Raw genomic sequence first — 20,759 nt, 5'->3', positions numbered from 1 at the left:
CAGACTTCAGCTGAACTTGCGCCAACCGCACCCACAATAAATCTGTTTTCTGTGAAGTTGGCACATCTAGTAATGCAGCATTCACACCAAAATGATAAAATGACTGCCACTCATCTGTGGCTTTCAGTATACGAAAGAAAATGGTTGGATGAGTGACTCATCACTGGAATATATAGTGAGGAAACCCTCAGACACAGTGTGAGACTCATCCTTGGCAAAGAAAGGGTTAAAAGGTGCCCGTTTAGGCTTATTTACTTGAAACAAAGCAGTCGCACTTCAACTAGCAGCATGCCAAACATCAACAGTTATTAGAAGTTCATTTATTTAACAGACTTTTAAATGTGCAGTTGCACGGCTAAGATGCACAGTACATAGCCCATGAGTGGGATGAGGGTTCCTGAGGCACCACCCACTGTACAGGCACTGAGGAACCAGCTGGATGATCTGGAGGTACAAGAAACCTGTCCCAACCGTTTCTAGAAAACGGGTAGAGAAGAAAGAAAGAAAAAAAAGCATAAGATAGAATATTTGAAAGTCGGACAACTAGGAGAGATGCACGTGGCAAAACTAAATGATAACTAATCAGAAAGGCATGCCATTTCTTTTTCCATTAGTGAAAGTGATGGTGCATCTCACATGCCATCAATGGCCCTGATGGTTTGCATGTTTCTCCCATCAGGGAGAAATGAAGGCATAAAAAGGAGTGTATTGACATTTAGTTGTATGTTGAAGGGCTCAGTTTTTCCCATAATGGAAAATTTAGTTAAACAACATCTAAACAAATGTCCATATAGTACCTCCTTTATGCCTTATTTCACTGCAAAGAGCAAGACAAGCAGCTACGGGGAACAGAAAAGCAACATATTTGCATTGCGGATCTGCAATGAGATTTGCAGGCAGACAAAAGACAAGTTCATGATTAAAGGGACACTGAGGAGAGATTTAAGTTCAGCGAGTTCGGTGCATTTTCTCTTCTGCAAATGAAAAAGTGTCAACCTTACCCTGACCACACGTTTTGTAATTTAGAACTGATACAAAAACAAATTGTGTGTAGTAATGCCACCATGTGCTTCCTGTGTCAACTCCTTGTGAGGTCACAAGCTTTGAAAGTGTTTGCTAGAGGCTAGCCCAATCATTGTTCAATAAGAAAAAAGTCCCAGTGCGTCTGCAGAATAGTACTACACAAACACTCAACCTTGAAAAATCGTGGATTTTCCTTGTATGATCTGCACCAATATAAAAGGAAGCACTTCGAGAATCTGTGTTTTAACAGCAATTGTTGCAAACTTGCAATTCAGAGCCTCTTTCACTACTGTTTGCAATATAGCTCTAGCATCGCAGTTTTCTGTTAAATTAGCATTGACAACCTTACAATGTTCCCAAAATTACCCACTTTACATCCAAATTTCGTAGGCTTGTGCAAACATTCGATCGAACAATATGCTATTTGATATCCACGTTGACTGAAATTTCAGTATTTTAAGTATTCGAAACGAACAAATATGAACTTTTTTTTAGTACAAGCTGGTGCACCCCCAACTACAACACCCCGGCAAGAAAAAAAAAAAAAAAAAACTGCGCTTATAACTTGCTGGAATTAACTGCATACATTGCCCAAATCTATGTAAAAGCAGTCAACATTCATAGATGTGTGGATAGCCCACATCATATTTTTGGTCAGTGGCTCTGTTCCCCACCTCTTCAGCAACACTGATGGCAGAGGATTGTGCCCTAAAGGTGTTTCCAGAGCAGTGTGGGCCGCATTCGGCGACAGTTGATGGTGGAGAAGTGTGTCCTAAATGTCCTTTCATGGTAACGTAGGCTGCACTGTCATGACTCCAACAAGGCGAAATTCACGTTGCTGTGAAGCCTGCGTACAACTTACGGTAATTTAGAAATTCGCATATAACTTAAGCCCTGGTTTATTGTTCAAATTAAAAAATTTTTGGGTGAGTGTTAAAATATTGCAAAGTTAAAATATGTATAATTGACAGCTTCAATTTTGATGAGTAAGTTGCATCGCATATAGCTCATATCCAAGACAAGGGAAAGACGATAGAATTTATTTACAGCCGCCTACTAATTTCTGCAGCTGCTCGATTATTCAAACATATCATTTGCAGCGGCCGTACAACTGCTGTGAATAGATCTGCGTTGACGTGGCACTAAACAGTAACTTTGGTGGCCAACAATCGTCAAAACAGCGCTGGTTAGGCCTAGCAGCCACGGTAGTCGATGCCATACCGTCGCCGGAAGTTTGCTGCTGGTCGGGTTCCAGATCATTCATACGGGCTAGACAGAGGACCACAAAAGTGCCAAGCGTGCATACCAAGTTCGCCTGTGCACTTGCAGGACGGAACGGGTTAAGCTCGTGTGTAGATGGAAAGCATCAAGCTGAATTTGCGCAACACAGCATAAACTGCCGGACTCTTGCAGTCAATGTTGCACTTCAGAGCATCGTGACGACGCACAAAGGGCAAATGCGAAACACTCCCACTGTCTCAACCACCGCAGAATTTAAGTAGACTAAAACACAACATTAAGCAAGAGCGTGTAAAGACGTTTTCTGTGCTGCCTGAATTGTAAGAAACAAACTTTTTGCATGAAAATATCTGAATAACAGTGTCTTTAAAATAAACTGATTCCAGAGATTAACCCATTTTCTTTTTTGCAAACTAAACAACCAACATTTCTTAGATTTGTCAAAATCTGGCTCTTATGTCAAGGTTTTATGCAATTTCCACAACTATCAGACTATTCGCTTCGAAATTATTCAACTAGAATTACTATTTGCTTTGACTTCGTTTCGAACTGAGAAATTGATCTTTGCACAAGCCTAAAATTTGTTTTTTCTTTCATATTGGTGAATTGTGTACAAATTATATGCTTGATTATAGTACTGTGAAATCTGTGTTGTCACAATGACACTGGTGCAGTGATTTGCATGGTGTACTTAAAAAGCAGAAGTTTGGCTTTTGTTTTTCTCCACCACTGTCTTTGCTGAAATAACTCTCTCAGTGCTACACATGATAAATGTGGAAAATTAAATGTAATGTCTCAAAATATTGGTCATTGTTATGTGAAACCTATTTAAAACACAAGAACAAGTTGTGTGAATATTATCACATTTGTAAAAAATCATTTACGGTAGTTTGTGTATTCAAGAGTAAACCATGTATAAAATGGGTCACATTAAAAACATTTTTTGTTGCTTTATTGTCACCTAAAAATTATTTGTTCTTTCTTGAATTAGGTTGTTCTGAAGAACTTAAATTTGCCATAAAATAGTGTGACCCTGGGGGAGACACATTTTCCAAATAAAATGTGACCCTCAAGGTTAATGCGCTTTTAGTTATCCTGATCATCAGCATTGGTTGCCAACACAGAGAATCACATGGCAATGCAAGCAGGGATACTACAATGTACAGCCTCCTGCATTTTTGGCCATATATCGCGCAAGTGTCTATTACGCGTCATTTTAGCGCCTTTAAGCCGCGATAATCAGCGAGACGGGCAGAAGTACTCTCAAGTGCACTCTTGTGCAAGAGTCGTTCAATGCGATGTTCCCTTCAGGATGACGTACAATCATATTATAGTGTTTACGCGCGATATAGTTAGAAATGCGGGAGGCTGTACATGCATTCACAAACTGCAAGTTTACTACCTTTTTCAAAGCAATTTGCAATGGACAACAACTGGATAACTATGCACATTTGTACACAGCAGTTATTACAATGTCCTGCTCTCACCTAAGAAAGAGAAGGATACTAACCTGACCCATGCCAAAGAATCGAGGTTTTCACTTGAAGATGTGTATAGTTTATTGAATGGGAGCACTTCAGGGTCCACATCTGCACACAGACACACAAAACAAAAACAAAAAAACGAGGCTCATTTGTGAAAAAATGCTTAGGACAAGGGACAAGGTGAAACAGGGAGACAGGACACAGACACTGAGATATGCAGTCAGCATGGGAAACTCATCTTAAGAAAAACCATTAATTATAAAATCATGTAGGCCTGAAGAAGTGGAGAAATTCATTTCCCAGCCTATAAGGACCAGCAAGAAGTGCTGAATGGCATAGTCAAACTTTCCTCAGACCAGACTGAATCTGTTCCAGGCCAGCTTGTTAAGTCTTCCTTAACTTAACACTTAACTTAACACTAACTTAAGCTTGATATTTGTTAAGTATTTATAATATACGGCTCCAGGCTTACAAAGAGAGGGATGTATCAAAAGAATCTAAAATAAACTGGATGGCTTGTCTGCAAATGGCATGACCCAAGTTGAAAATTTCCCTCGAAGTATGTATTTATAGAAGAATTAGGACTCGCATCAATTGAGTGTGTGGCTAAATTTTACACACATGTACAATGCAATTAAATGGATAATAGGACGGCACATTTCACAATGTGTAAAGAGTACAAGAACAAATATTAGCATGAGCACAATATTACCTGACACCCCGTAAGGTGACTTGAGGAAGCTGGCCGCTTACTAATCAGGTGCACGTTTGATTTCTACTTTGTTTAGGAGCTTTAATGTTATCTCTACGTTAGTTTTCTACTTTGACGCATACAAAGCGGGCACGCATTTGATTCGAGGGCCTGTTAGAAACCGGCAAATATTTCCAAATGAATCATTGATGTGTTCTGACATTTTTTCTGCATTTTATTTAATTCGACCTGCCAGATAATTCGATTGATTTCGTTGGTCCCATCAGGGTCGAATTATGGAAGTCGACTGTACGTGATTGAACTGAGAATTAGACCAGGAAAATTAAGCTGCATGCACAAACATGCAGAGGACGAGGAGGACAAAGTGGTTTTGAAGGACAAATATGGTCACAGTGTCTGGATACAAAATCACGTAGAAGCCAGTGGTGTTCTTCAATATTCAATGTATTATACCAGACTATCAATCTTATTTTAACTGAATCTTTTGATTTAGCAGGATATCAAATCAAATCATATTTGCAGTGCCCATCTGCACGAGTGCTGAGAAACTTTATTATTCATACCGATACCTCACGGGTTCTAACATCAGAACATTGTGAAGTGGCCATACAACCGCCTTTGTCAATAGTGAGAACCAAACTGTAATCATACCTGTGCTTCCAAACAAACCCTTGAGGACAGCTGCCTGTTTGTTTGCAAGCTTGTTGCTCTCATATTGTTCCTTCTGTTCTGTTTCAAGCATGACTTTGAGTGCAGTTTCCTCTTTCATATAATCTGAAAGCTGATCTTCAAGGAGGTGCTGCACAGATGAGATGCCTTCTTCGAAGCTGCTATCTGCTTCTGGAGCGACATAGAGACCTGTCAAGAAGGAAATGAATTAGTGAAAGCTATGATGTTATGCACTGATCAGCCTCCAACATGATTTCTAGCTGCTTCTAATTCACTGTTTGCCATAACATCTGTGATTTAAAAATCTTATTCATCTATCTTAAAGACATATGAAAAATGCTCCTAGTCATGAGCTACAGAGAAATCTGAAAGTAAACATTTGCAACTTCATTATCAAATATACAATACGTTGCTATCAAGAACGCTTTCTAGCTTTCCTGCTTCTTGAATACTCATGAATTGTCACAAAATGAAATTTGCTCAATGGCAGCTGTCAGTTCTATTGTGTTGTAAACGTCACACATGAGAAACGACACTGAGAAGTTCAAGAGAACAAACTATGCAACCACAATTATGGCAGCAGATACTGCAGGTTAAGTGCAAAGGCAAGACGCAGCACTTTTCGATGTTGTAAAACAAAGCAGAACCATAAAGACTTGGTTGTGGAATGACGGCATAATGCAAAAGCATTGGCACTGTAGCCATGGTGCACAGAGTAAGGAAATGAGCAAAACAGCAGTCACGGTAAAGTCTATGTGACCCACGAGTTTTGAAAACACATGAGGATCCATGTTTGTCAGATTCTTTCGTAAAACAGCTCCACTATGTTCCGCAATTCTGGCGTGTAAGATCAACACAGGTGCCTGACGTGTCACTCACAAATGCAAGAGACAAAATGTGTTGCTACCAAAAACACATTGTACACACAAACCTTGTCTTTTTTGTTCTCAAAGCTGACAAGCACATTTAATACAGCAAAGCATGAAAGAACTAGTGCCCTTCTTAGATCATGGAAGATGGCCAACAGCATGCAAACCTTTTTGCTCATACGATTCCTTGCGAGCAGCCCGAAGCTGTTTCATGGCTTCTAGTTTCTCAAGGTACTCTCTTGTGCGGCTGATCTTAAACCGAATTTCTCCCAGGATAGAGTCCACTTCCTCTTTCATCTCTTCTTCCTGTGAGCACACCGACACAATAAAAACAATGCATCAACAGTTCAAGCACATACCATATACAGTATAGACCACTTATAACGTAACCGTTTATAGTGCAGAACTGGCTACAACGCGGCCTTTTCCGACTCCCATTTACCCTCCCATAGAACTCCATGTATGTACGCTTACAGTGCAGCTGCGTGAGACAAAATACCGGTTATAATGCGGCTTCCACGGGAAAATCTCGCCGACAAGGGCGGCAGCGAGCACGATTCTCAACAAGGTGCGTGCTGCCGGCTGGCGTATGCATTATTCAATGCAATCAAACTCTCGTTAATTCGGACTTATTTAGCCGCACACTGATTAATTCGGACTACTATCGGAGCTCGCTGAGCGAGCAGCGCCGCAAAGGTGCGACGCAAAAGAGCAAGAACGGCGCTAGCGTCCAACCGAAACAAAGCGGCGGAGTCCACATCGCCACAGCCATCAGTTGAAATCAGTACGTGAATCACACCAACGCCGGAACGCTTCGAGCCTATTTGTGTCCTTAAAGCCTGTATTCTTGCGTTTACTGCCGCGCATACAACCGCGTTGGCCGTGGGCTTTCGTAACTGCGTAGTCATCTACGATCGCGTCGATAGCGGCCGCCATTTCCTCCGCAGCGGTTGCGGTGAACAGTAGTTTCGTTTTTACTCGGTACGCGCGTCGGCCGCGTGCCTAAAAACTGCGTAGTCGCCATTGATGATCGCATAGATAGCGAGTGCGGTTTCGACGGCCAGTTGTTGCAGCGACTGGACAACTCGGTGCGAGTGTCGGGCGCGTGCCTTCAGCACCGCAAAGTCGCCATTCATAATCGCGTCGATAGCGGTCACGGTTTTTTCCAGCAGTGGTTGTGGCAAACAGTTGTTTCGTTTTGACTCGGTGCAAAGCTGTCCGAGCTTGAAGAGCATCGGCTACATCGCGATTATGTTTTCGCCAGCTCACTGGCGAAAACGTAATCACGATGTGCGCACGATAGTACAAAGCGTGTCTACATGCTTGGTCTACATGTTTTGCATATGTGCAGGGCTTGAAAATCGTTGTATTGGTTATAGTGCGGTACCGCTTATAGTGCAGATATTCGTGACTCCGGCGACTTACGTTATAAGCGGTCTACACTGTAGTTTCATGTAACAGCTGACCTTTTCCTTGGTCAATTTTGTGCAAGATTTAGGACATGGTTGTTAGATGGATTAAAATATGTCTATTTACTAAAGATTTCGTTAAAAAAAGGTTGTGCATTTGTATGCACAAAACAAAACTATGGGATAAGCATATACCGACTGTCGCATAAGTCAGTCATAAAACTTTATTCTCGGTACTGGGAGTGATGGGTTCTGCGACTCCACCAGATGGCCCTCAGTGAGCTCCAGGAGTTCTTTGGGTGGTGGGTCTGCGGGGCAGTTCCAAAAGATGTGTTCCATCGTGGCTCTCTGGCCACATTTTGAGCTATCGGGTTTGAATTCGTCTGGGTTGATGCGGTGCATTCTGACTGGCTTTGGAAGAGTATTGGTTTGGAGTTGTCTCCATTTAACCTCTTGAGCTTTGGTAAAACTTTTGTGAAGAATTGCAAGCGGCAATGGTGGGTGAATGCTGTTAACTACGCCACCGAGCAAACTCGAGACATCAAACGCAAGCGACTACGGCGGACTGCAGGCATACCGCCAGTGACGTCGTTCTCTCCGTCGCAGCCAAACGTGCGTGTAACCTCATAATTGAGAAATACTTTAATGAACCCTCGGGATTAACCCAGTGATCAACACCGGGGCCACACATTTCAGCTTCGCTGGTTAACCATCTTCACGAAGTGGAAGGGCCGATATGGTATGGTATGATAAACTTTATTCAGGTCCTGAAGATCAACCCTTAGGTTGACGCAGGCAGCTCCCACGTCGGGAGAGTAAGGTTTAACTTTACTGTCCATGTTACGATCGTGGTCGCATTACATTTGAGTAAATACGGTAGTATGCATAGAGAAGCATGTGAATCGCATGTTTCTGACTAAATTTTGTGAAGTTTGCTTTCACCTAGCAACACTTCCGCACAGCACATGCAGCTTGCTTCTCCAGCATAAAGAGGAAAAGCAAACAACAAGAAATGAATTAGAAACACTTCGTTATACTGTTCCTCCACATGCTCTAAATGTTTCAAATTTACACCTTGACCTTTAATAAAGGTGCCAACAATCAATTTTCAAGCATTCCCCTTCTCTTGGCACGATGGAAAGCCTCCTATCTGAAGCGTCTACACCCGCAACAGTTCATCCGGGAAATATCTGGAAATTTATAAAACGTAATTTTTCGATTTATGAAGTCTCTTCTACTTACTGTGTACAGATGCCGGCAACAGTGCTAACTGATATCGATGGCCACAGAAACTAAGCAATTTGAAACTTGTAAAGATTAAGTGGCAGAATAGCTATTGTATTAAACGCTGAGATTGCGGACTAACAACAGCTGCAAAATCTTTTTATCACTGTAGCTATGTCACGGACACTTTTCGACTTTGCGAAATTTCGTGCCGACGACAGAATAAAACATGGCAGCCTTGGTGTCTTTCCGAGTCCATTTCCGATGCATGCAAATAGCAAGAGCACAGCCATTGAGATGTGTTTTTGTTACTCAGAGGCAATCATCCTATGGACGACCACGAAACCGTGAGATCATCGCAGAGGCACAGCCAGCCCTTACAGGCCGGGCCACCCAGTTCACGTCGCCACCCGCGACGAGATAAACATCAGTTATAACTCAAAACTTCTTTTTCATAAAATGTATTTGCAGTTGGAATTAGGCAAGGTGTAAAGCAGATATTTTGTGGCAAGCAATCACCACTCAACACTTTCAGCATAAACATAAGGCTTGTTCATAACCATAAACATAACGAGACTTGTTCAATTCACAACCAGCCTCTGGCTGCGCACTGCGATATGGCTTGCCACCTATAATGCCGTGGACCCCCATCAGCGTATCTTCATTTTTCTCTAAAATTATGACGGGGAGAAAGTTAAGCAGTTTCAAACCCAGTGTTTTGTGACTGTTAGCATAGTTTCTGATGCTCTGTGCATCAGAGTGGGATAGATAGGCACTGTCGGCATTGAGTTGACTGAGGCGGGCGGCGGTGCACGTTGCACCGCTAGTGTGGTCATCCAAAAACTCACTGTCGGCTGGTGCATTAATGCCTTGCACACCATAGTCGTACAGTCGGTGTAGTACATTGGCTGGTTTTGTACTTGCAGGAAACTTGGGAGATGGCAGTGCTGCGTCAATTAATGGCTCCGCTTCCTTGCACACCGGCAGCGCTACTTTTCTATAAAACTATTTGCCGATTACAAATACAGAGATAAATAGAGATAATTTGCAATATAAGGAAATAAACATTTTTGTGACTATATAGATACATATCGCATTTGAAACAAATTGATCCCCGTACATTTATTTAAAAATGGACAGGGTTTTCATGGGGTTATGACACGTCTTCCCGCAAAATGTTGCCACCTGTCATTTTTGCGAGAGTTTCAGTGTTGATTAAAAAATATACCGTATTTACTCGATTCTAACGCGCCCTCGATTGTAATGCGCACCCGTTTTCCATGACCAAAAGAAAGGAAAAAAATATCCTTTGCAGTACCGCACGCCTCATGCTTTTGTACAGAAATACAACTATCGCTCAAGATTTACTCCCAATACACTAAAGTTGCGGTGAACAAAAAAGTCCCAGTTTCGCCCGAAAGGCGAAGCGTCGATTGCGACAGCAAATTAGCAGACAGCTATACAAAGTAAGGATAGTAGTTTTATCGGCTGTATAAACTTGTAAACATTCACTGTTTAACTAAATTGGTAGACTAATGCCTAAGCATACGTACTACAGCAAATGGTCGAAGCTATAGGAGCTAGGCTCGAAGTGCGTAGGAGGTGGCCATATGGAAATGCCAATGGTGATATGGTAGCGCAAATTTAGGGTCGTACGCGATTCTAACGTGCAGGAAATTCTTGGACCCGTTTTATCGAAAAAAAAAAGTGCGCGTTAGATTCGAGTAAACATGGTAATTCTTTATTTAAGGCAGTGGTTCTCAAACGGGGGTCTGCGAAACCCACCACCCGCAGATTAGGGGTTTTGAAATATACGAAAAGTTCGAGTATTATCGAATATTATAGTTGTAATATTCGAATTCAATTAGAAAAATAGATATTCGAAAATGTTTGAATATTCGGTTGGATACGAATATTCAAATCAAATTGAAATATGGCTGGCTGTGCGGGAGCAAACACGGTTCTTAGCATTTTTTTCTATCTAATCTAAGATAATTTGGGTGATATTGTGGGGAATATTGTGATAATTTTGTGCTGCTGGCGATATTTCGCCTGTAAAGCACACTTAACCACTAAACGTGGAAACTTTGCGGGAAAGCCAGCCTCTCAATAGCAAGGGGCACGTGTTTGCTGACAGCGTGTGTGTGCACTTTTTTTTTTTTTTCTTTTTTTGCAACGCCACCCCCAATTCTGAGCTCATTGCTTGACAGCAAGTGAGATGAGTGACGACCAGCACAGAGTCAAATGCCTCGGAGTTTACGGTCATTTGATGCGGTATAATAAGGCATAGGCTGGCGAGGACAGCTAGTGGGAATTACTCAATTTTCCAAGTTAACATGAGCCAAATACACAGTGTATTAGTATAATTGCTTACTATTCTAGCTTTGTAACATTGACAATGTAATTGCAAAGTTAAACATATTAAAACTACCCACCTTGCTAATAAATGCATGTGCATATCATTATTTGATATTCGATTCAATATTCAAAGCTTAAGTATTCATATTGGATTCGTATTGAAAAATTTTGATATTTGCACACCCCTAAAAAAAGAAAACAAGTTGCGCATTGTTTTTAGCCCTGACTCATTCCCAGTTCTGGGACCTGCCCCTGGAACTGCGGCAGCAATTGGCACAGAATAATTTTTAAAATAAAAGACGTGACAATGTTTGTTGCCAATTTCTTTTATCAGAAAGAAACCCTTGCCCTCTCCCCCTCTCTCCCTGCCCCGTCCCTGCAAGGGGCTCCCCATCACTTCCACACGTCCACAAGGGGTCCCCAACACATCCATGGCTGAGAACCACCGACTGATTTAAGGGATAAAATTATGCTTGTGCCTATTATTGTGAGTCACGATCTTTCCATTGGCACAATAATCTCAACAATCTGAGTCAAGACACATTCCGTTCGGTCGTTGGTCCCTTTAAGTGTGGGTTGAAAAAGTTATTTTAACTATTTACTTGATTCAAAATAATTAGAGAAGATTACTAACCAACAGCAACAACCTATCATCTTAGTTCACGTGGGGATCACTGTTAACGTATAATGAAATCTATCGGACATTTCGCTGGGACAACCTCTATAGGTTCATTCTAAGTACGACCATTGTTTGTGACCATCACGCACCTCACACTTTGTGATTCATAAGAAACTTTCTACAAAAAAATGAAAGGCTACTACAAGTACCTGTTGTGAACCACTGCATGCAATTCTCACACAGCCTAACCTGTCTTTCTTGATTTGCTTTCTCTAGTATCCGTTGACGGCGAGCGTTGATTTTAGCTTCAATCATGGCGACATGCTTGTCATGCTCTTGAGCCTCTTGTTCTCGTCGTACACGTCGTCTCTTCAACCGCTCCTAGATGAAAAATCAAACAACAGCTTTAGAGACATGCAATGAGCACAGTAGTGTGTGGATGATGTGTCCACGTAAATGCTTAGTTGACCAAATGAAGCATCCATAAAAGGCACTGCGACAATTTGTTACGCCACTAGCAGCAGTTTTTCAGTAAATGGCAACACCAAGGCATCCATCATAGAATGGTGATAGCAGTGAGCCATTATTGAGAAAATCCAAATAGTTTTTACTCTCTATGGAAACGACTGGAACTTCTACTGTGCTTTCAACTTTTGCAGCCAGTGTGGACATAGCAACTGCAATGGTCAGCAGTTTACAGTAAAATTATAGGACAACTGAACTAAGAAAAGCTCAGCTCCTTATGCCTCACTCAAGTAACTGCAATCTGGAAGCATTATGATACTATCATTTGATAACTACACTATCTATCTGTCTATGAGTCTACAAAGTTACCTATGATAAACCAAATCACAACAGCACAACTGATTTCTGGTTGTTGTTCTTAAGCACATACAGATACACCAGAGCTATTGCTATACCGGCTGTTTAAAATTAAGCTTTATGAAATTTTTAAAAATTGCCTGTGACAGGTAGCATAATTCTTATCGTTCAGCTGGGCTATTCAAAAAGGCGGACATTAGTAGGACGAGAAATCAAAACACATATTCAACGAATTAACAAGAATTGACTAATGAACTTCTTAGTTAATTACTTTATGACACATATTGCAATTTACTAATTGTAGCCGGTGAGTTTGCAAGACTCATCCGCTTGAAATGAATTTCCAGGATGATACCAGTTTCGAGATATTATTTCCCAAAGTGTGGGACGAAATACATGGGCGTTCCAGTTATTTTTGTGCTTCAATGTATAAAACAGCCACTATGGTAAAAAAGTAAGTGGAACAACAGTGCATTTTTACGGTGAGTTTGATGGCACATATCTCCAAACTGGTGTCATTCTGGAAATTCATTCCAAGTGGATACGCCTCACAAGCTCACCGGCTACAATTCGTAAATTACAATATGGGTCATAAAGTAATTAACTAAGAAGTTAATTAGTGAATTTTTGTTAATTAGTTGAATATGTGTTTCAATTTCTCATGCTACTAATGTCCGCCTCATCGAATAACCAAGCTCAATGATAAAAATTAAGCTGCCTGCCACAGGCGATTTCTAAAAATTTCGTAAAACTTAAAATGAACACCCTGTATAACAAACAATGCAGCTTTCACTATACTGTGACTATAGAACTCACAATACACTGACCATACTTGTTGCTATATAACCACATATACACACATATTCCTACGTGAGCTAGAGTGATCGCTTTACTATAACCTCCTCCATACAGTGCATGTGGTGCTAAAAATTGTGCAATCCGGTGCAGTCACTGCACACATGTGCAACCACTACCACTACTTTTGTAATGCATCTCTTGAGGTCATATATATTTGTTTTGTTGCTCTCACCCTGCCAGTTGCTATGCCAAGGAAATGACTCCCTATGCTACATCTGTAAATGCTATCGCATTAAAACCCTGGGAGGACAAATATTGTGCACATGTGTCAGGATCAGCCCGCTAACGTTTTTGAATACATTGACCCCAACAACAGCCTGTTCACTCTGCTGAGGATGTACCTGCCTACATCGCCACAGGGGAAGTTTTGATCCGCATAATGCTACTGCATTAAAAATAACAATGGTTACGTTTGGTGGAAGAATACATTGGAATGTGCTTGCAAGTAGCACGCAAAGCCAGCAATAACCACTAGAGGATACAATGCTCATTCACCATCCATAACAGACAAGGGATGCTGCAGAGGGCTGAACATGGCAAATAAAAAGCTTCAAGCTAAATCGTCAATAAAAGCGGGTTCAAATATACACCACAGTGCAACAGTCGCAGCTTAGAGGCCAAGGCTCTCACAAGATTGCATGACTACAGAGAAGCATCATGCCTTTGAAGTCATGGGAGCAGACATCTCATGTCCAACTTGCAAGAGGCCTGTGGAGGATCCATTCATCGCAAAGAACTGCCTAGCAGTTCAGAGCTTATCGGTGAGGTGGTGCCCAAAAGGCAGCTACCAGGAAGACCAATTAGGAACTGATAAAGGAGAGCAATGTGGGCTGTTTATTAGGAAAGGGGAAAGTTGTGTGAACGCACCCTTTTCTTTCGTCTCCGCTCAACTGAAGCCAGCAGTCGAGCTAAAACGGCCTCCTTGGAAAGCTCCTGACATCGAGACTTGAGCTTTGCCTGAGGACAGGTGAGGACACAAATTGTTAATTGTACCCTTTATATCAACAAGCAGTTGAAATAACAAGAATTACACATGATTGTGCACATATGATATACACAGAGTACAACCTTTTCATTTTTAGCCTAACTGTAGGGTAATGTATCCTTTCTGAAAAAGCTGAAATACAACCTAACTGAAGCATATAGGCAAACGTAAATTAGTCATTTCAGTGCAGCACTGTTAGTGCAGACCATAATTCTACCAGCACTACTTTTAATACTGACAGCAACAGCAATCAGCATGAATGCAGCAGGCATGATTAGATGCCTAGGAATAGAGAGGTGCAGGAACCCTCCATTCTTTGACATATACCTGCACCCTTCTCGTGCTATACAAGAGCTTAGGGATTGTTCTTAACTAATGACAGTTTAGATAGCAAGGAGGGGTACACCTTTTGCACTCAGAAGAGAGATTTCATTACTCTAGTTTCTCTAAGCAAGGATGATAAACACAAAAAGGAAGGGGAAAACAATATTGAGCTGTGTCCTAAAGAAGCATATGCACCAAAAGAAAAATCCAAAGAAGAAAGCTCCAGATAAGACAGGAAATATGGGGTTCTTCAATCTGCTGCCATCCAGAAACTAATTGGTAACCGTTTTTGCATTTCATGTGCATCAGAATGCAGTGGCTGTTGGCCACCACAGCCTTCCCAGCAGCAGAGAGTACTAGGCACCGTGCCATTACTGGCCATACTACAACTGAGTGCGGCCTTCCAAGTGTGTCAAAAGCAGCAAGGTGTGACCAGAGTTCTCGACTTAATATCCTAGTTGCCACGGCTGAGCCACCGCATAAGAACAGTGGTTAGAAATAGTCATGGTATAGTCACCTGTAGCAGTTCCCATGTCACGTATAGTTTGTGTCTGTTCTTCACATACTGTTTTTGCAAACACACAATGTATTACAGACACACAAAAAAATTGCAAGTGTGCTCGAATGCAAGGAGTTTATTAGAACTTAAAGTGCTTATGAATCTTCAACATACCATTTTTTGCTGGCTTGCAGGTAGGAGTAATGTCATGATGACAGCTGTCGTCAAATTTCACATGAGAAGTATTGGTGCTCCCATTCTTTTTCATCTGCTTATCCTTCCTTGCCTTTCTACTTCTTAATAATATTTCCCTTTTAAACGGTATTGAAACACTTTTTGAGCACAGCAAGAAAATCCTCCCGCTCTGTAGACAATGCTGCTGTGAATGTGAGCTAAATATTATTTTGCTGCATGCAGCAGGAAACCTATAATCTCACGCAATAGGTTGATTGTTCCCTCCTGGGGCTTTCACGGGTATAGGTTTTTTTCCTGCATTATGCGACATGGGCGATGGTGTGAGAGCAGACGCGACAGCCTGTAGATGCCAGCCATTGGATGATTGTTAATGACCATAAATTACTCGCATGCATGCACACTCCTCCAGATCTCAGAGGAAACGAAGAAGCGATGGTTGCTAATGCGTCCCACCCATCGTGTCCCCACTCCTTTGTGGCAGTCAGGCACTTTTGTTAGATGCCATGTTCTAAAGATTACCATTAGCACACCATGGAAAGAAGAAAAAGAAACAAGTAACTAGGCAGGGAACCGCGATCAGTGCCACCCTAGATGAAAGGAACTCATCAGAATGTGGAAGTTAAACATTGCACTCTGTATATCTCCATACATATTAATTCCTTCTCAAGAATTTTTTCTTTCTTTAGGCAATGAATTTTTTTAAAGGCATCGCACGACATTCCAGCATGTTGCTAAGTTTCATGAAAATGGTTTTCAGGGCCCCTTTTAAGATCTGTGAAATCTCCCTTTAGCCTCATTTCCTGATAGAGTGCTGCAAACAGCAGCAAGTCTGATGCACTGGGACATGTACCAAACTTCAAGTAGAGAATTTATATTCCGATTTTTTAACACTAATAATCATGCTGCTCTTTAATGTATACTTCTTGCACTGGGTGCAAATTTCTGCATTTAACTGAAAAATAATGATAATCGCTACACACTCACCAGGTACGCATATCCCTTTCTCTCTCTCTTTATGTATTCATCACTTTCAAATCTTTGCTCTTTCAAAAGTCCTTAAAGCAGTCCAGACACATTAATTATTAATAATTAATTATGGGGTTTACATGCCAAAACCACGATCTGATTATGAAGCACGCCGTAGTGGGGGACTCCGGAAAATTTCGACCACCTGGGGTTCTTTAACGTGCACCTAAATATAAGTACACGGGTGTTTTCGCTTCCAGACACATGATTGGAGCAAGACTGGGGCATATAAGGAGTATACCGTAAATTTTAGACTCATCACAACTTCACTACATTTCATGTACATACCACCAGAAACATATTCTGACTACTTGTTGCTCTTCAATGATGCAAACAGTAAAAAGACTGCCATCACCTTCGGAAAGAGCACATGCTGCAATCTACTGCACAGCACCAACACTTACAAGCATGTGTTTTCTATGCTCAGGGTTTTCGAATGATTGAGGTGCCTATTTTACCAAATAACTGTGACATTTACTGGAAAAGGCAATTATTAGTCACAAAATGAGCTGACTATGTTCCATTTATTGCACTTTGGCTAAAGCTTGGCTTAACCTTACATAACGATATTCAGCTCACGATCCTCAACCTTGCATTTTCAAGCAAAGCTTTCTAACCTCTGCGCCATGGCCACTTTGTGTAAGTGAACTGATAATCCTCGACCTGGGAGCCGGCAAATGCCAATGGTTTTCTGCTGGGTTCATCTCGTGCAGAATACCACAGCTCCCAGCTGAGCAAAGCCAGGTGTTTTGCATTTGTTGTTGCTGTTGTCGCCTTCAACATATGGCACGGACATGTTTTGCATTGATCACGATGCAGTGTTTTGATTTGGTCATTCTCTAGAGATGGTGCATGCCCACTATGGGGGATTAGCCAGAAATCTGATGGTACTTGGCAAAAGCCACATCGCAGAGGGCTTGGTAACAGTGTTTGTTGTGCATATCCACCTTGCAAATGGATGGTGCTGTGGACAATATGTATCTATTGTTGCATGCAAGCTGCATGCCTTTTTAGATTATGGGGAAGCCTCTTAGCATTGTCGAAGAGTTCTTCCAGTGGCACTGGAGTTCTCTCTATGATTTCCAGGAGTACTGGCGAGTTCTCAAGAGCATGTGGGATTCAATAAGCATATCCAAGAGTCGAGAAATCATAACTGCTGATTGATTTATCTGTGGGAATTAACATCCCACAGCAACACTAGGGCTGTTAGAGATGCCGTAGTGGAGGATTTGGGGTTAATTTTGTGGTTCTCTAATGTGCTCTTAAATCTATGTACATGAGTGTTTTTTGTGTTTAATCTCCACCCAAATGAGGCTGCTGAGGCTGAGCCCACAAACTCGTCCTCCACAGCAGAATGCCACGGCCACTGAGCAAGTGCCGCGGATACTAGCTCGTAATTGCTATTCACAGTAATTGAGTTGAGGGAATCGGAGAGTCACTGGGTTCGGAACATTTTTTCATAGACCTTCATGCTAAAGAATAAAAAACAACGAAGTCCGAACCTGGTGTACTTCAACATGCTGCATAAGTGCAGACCACTGCTCATCATTTCCACAGAGAACAAGGCTATCGGCCAAGGTTTCCAGTTGCTTCAATGTTTCCAGAGCCTCCAACGCCTCTCTCAGCACGACCAGCGGCTGTAACAAGTCACAAAGGTTACAAAAATTGTCATTCCCACGAGATTCTCAAGTGGAACATCAGGAGAGTGCTAAAACATGTGTGAACAGTACTGATGGTAGTAACCCAGTGACAATATGGGTAAAAGGCACGTAGAAAGACTGCAGCATGAAAGCCACATGTAACAGCAAGTAAAATACTTGGGAGTGGGGGCCTCTTTTTGGCATATTTCATTCACATCGTACCAAGTGATTAATGCAGCAGTTGTACCCAACCTCAGCAGTCTGTTCACACTATGTCTAGACAGGATGATTGGCCTCTTACGAAAGCAAAGGTCCTGGGAGCCTGGCCTCACAGCTCATCAGCCCAGAAAGTTACGCAAGCTCTTTCACAACAGCTGAAGATGAGAGACCTGAGTACCCAACTGGAGAAGCTCTGGGCAACATCCAGTGCCTGTGCATAATTTTAACTCTTCCCTTTCTCTCTCTTTACTCCCCCTCCACACATGTAGTGTAGAAAACTGGACAAAGTCTAGTTAACCTCCCTGCCTTTCTTTCCCTCCATCACTCACACTATGTCACTGTCAAGTATATTGACATTCCTGATGTGCAGTGAAAATACTCCTGACATTAAAAACGTCCTTTGTTACTTTGAGGGACTGCACTACCTTTTACATCACAAGAAAGTGACAACACTGTTGAAAGTAATCATTCTGTAAGCTCCTCACAAAATGACACAACTGTTTCAACCAAAAGGCCACTTTCATCATAAAGATTCTTAGTTTGCTAAGCCAGTGGTCTCTTACTGAAGTGAGGTGCCGTACTACATACAAAATGCATGGCTACTCACATGCCACACAGTGCTATATATATATATATTTTTTAAGAATGTCAGTTAAGGCCCGGGAAACTCAGAAAGTGGGAGGAGTGAAGAATCAAGGGTAGCATTCATGATATGACTAAGTTATGGCACAAGACAGAATGCTCAGTGTACCTTCAGAATTTTCTTCGCTTACTGAAAAATATGTGTGACAGGAATTTAATACGTGTGACATGTCTGTGGCACAAATTGGCATCTGTGGTTGGTATAGACTGTTTCAAAGAATGGTGATGTACTTAAATAAAACAAAATGCAATGCTCTTACAGGTGTGCCCACTTTAGGAATTGGTGCATTTTCCTTCTTGATGGAACCGGTTTGTAGGCTCGATTCATACAGCTTAACTTTGTTCTGCAGCCACTGTGGTAGGCTTTTCAGCTGTATGTCATCTTTGGACTCTTCCTCCAGTGGTCTCTCATTTGTCTGTATGTTCACAGGTTGCGTTGATGGCACACTGTTCATCCATGGTGGTGGCCCAATGCTGCCACTATTGTTTTCGGGAAACTGAAGAGGAGGCTGCAACGGGGGTGGCTTGTGTACATTGGGAGGTGGGTAAAATTGTGGTGGTGCAGGTGGTGCAGGCATATTGTAGGGTGCCACATAGCCTGGAGGTGGCAATGGTTGGCCTTGAGGTGCTGTAGGCCATGCCTGGTATCCCTGGTTAGGCAAAGTTGGGTGTGCAATACCTCCAAAACCTTGGTTATTTGGAGGCAGAGGAGGTGGTGGCCGATGCTGATGCCAAAAAGCCATTGTCCTGCATACATTTGAATTAAATGTTTGAAATCGTATCAGAGATGCTCTTGATGAGTTGTCTTACATGCAACGAGCCAAATTCAAGTTCTCACATTAAACATTGACGAAACGTTTCTCTAAATACAATTTCAATTATTTGTACTATGAAGCTTCGCGAGTTGATAGATAAGGCACAGATGTATCACAGAAATGCCCTAGTACACCTCCACCAAACGGGGCACAGTGCAACAGATATTCATTTTTTATTAGTAGTTGCACAACATAAACAGTGAGCTTTGCTGTAGTACATATGCGCAGCAGTTAAAAACGGCATGCGCCAGGTCGGCATTTTTACTACAACCTCTTCGCCTTTCCTCTAATTCCACTTTATTTTCTCTTTCTGTTCATTTCAGTTAAAGTACTGTGTTCATCAGTTCACTAGCGCCACTTAGATCGACTTCACACAGCCACGCCGGCTTGGTTATGATGGCACCAGTTTGTTCCGCGTGCCTACCATGCTACATTAAACGCATTAAGGTTCGCACAAAACGTTAACCACATAAAGAAGCTCAAGCGTTTTTGTCCTCGTTTTCACCACGCGCGTATTTTGAACGCCACTTTCGCGTTTCCACTGGCTAAAACAGAGTTCTAAGGTCCCAAACATTATCAGCGCACAGGCCGCGGTGGCTTTACAATTCCTACAGAAAGTAGCGACAAGTTCTCTTAAATATCTTACTCAGACAGACGTAGAGGTTTTCTTGCACAACGGCTCTTCTTTGCAATTTCTTAGCACTTCAGTGAGCACGAAGATGTAGCCACACAGCACAGAGGAACACCTCTGAAGTGAACGGAGTGCAACTGACATTTGTAGTGCACATTTTTCAGTCATTCACTGTTAAATATTTTGTAGCCAATGCAACAAGTTGTATGGAGCTATATATAAATCTATTTTAAAAGCGCGATAAGATGGAACTAATCAAACAGGGCTTTAGCATGCTTTAGCATCCGTGCATCGTTGAATCACGGCCAACTTCCTATTAGAGAAACACAACCAACAAAAATTCAGGTGTACATTTTTGACTGACGTACCAATGCGTAGCTAAAATTTGAGCGTGTTTTCACTAAGATAAACTATTACGTAAAAAAGCATGCACAAATGTCATACGCAACTACGTCTTCCCTAATGGCTGCGCTTCGCTGGATTGCTCGCCGGCTTCG

General features: G+C 41.9%; 1 protein-coding gene across 2 annotated transcripts; it reads right to left on the bottom strand.

The window, feature by feature from the left end:
• Positions 1-292: 292 nt before the first annotated feature.
• Positions 293-20,712, bottom strand: LOC119442872 (programmed cell death protein 7-like). Of its 2 annotated transcripts, none has more exons than XM_049662431.1 (9): positions 20,631-20,712; positions 19,077-19,563; positions 17,818-17,952; positions 14,154-14,243; positions 11,856-11,987; positions 6,164-6,302; positions 5,110-5,316; positions 3,773-3,851; positions 293-476 (listed from the first exon to the last, which is right to left on the bottom strand). In XM_049662431.1, the coding sequence occupies exons 2-9, from the start codon at positions 19,557-19,559 to the stop codon at positions 356-358; spliced, it is 1,386 nt and encodes a 461-aa protein (XP_049518388.1). In that variant the 5' UTR covers positions 19,560-19,563; positions 20,631-20,712; the 3' UTR covers positions 293-355. The 2 variants fall into 2 exon arrangements, with proteins under 2 accessions (XP_049518388.1, XP_037563846.1); XM_037707918.2 differs by lacking the exon at positions 20,631-20,712 and adding an exon at positions 20,278-20,566.
• Between the last annotated feature and the right edge of the window lie 47 nt (positions 20,713-20,759).

This window comes from Dermacentor silvarum, chromosome 2 (genome assembly GCF_013339745.2).
Source record: "Dermacentor silvarum isolate Dsil-2018 chromosome 2, BIME_Dsil_1.4, whole genome shotgun sequence".
NCBI classification, from domain to species: domain Eukaryota; kingdom Metazoa; phylum Arthropoda; class Arachnida; order Ixodida; family Ixodidae; genus Dermacentor; species Dermacentor silvarum.
The sequence above is the reverse complement of the archived record's forward strand: the minus strand, read 5'-3'. Positions and strand labels throughout refer to the sequence as shown.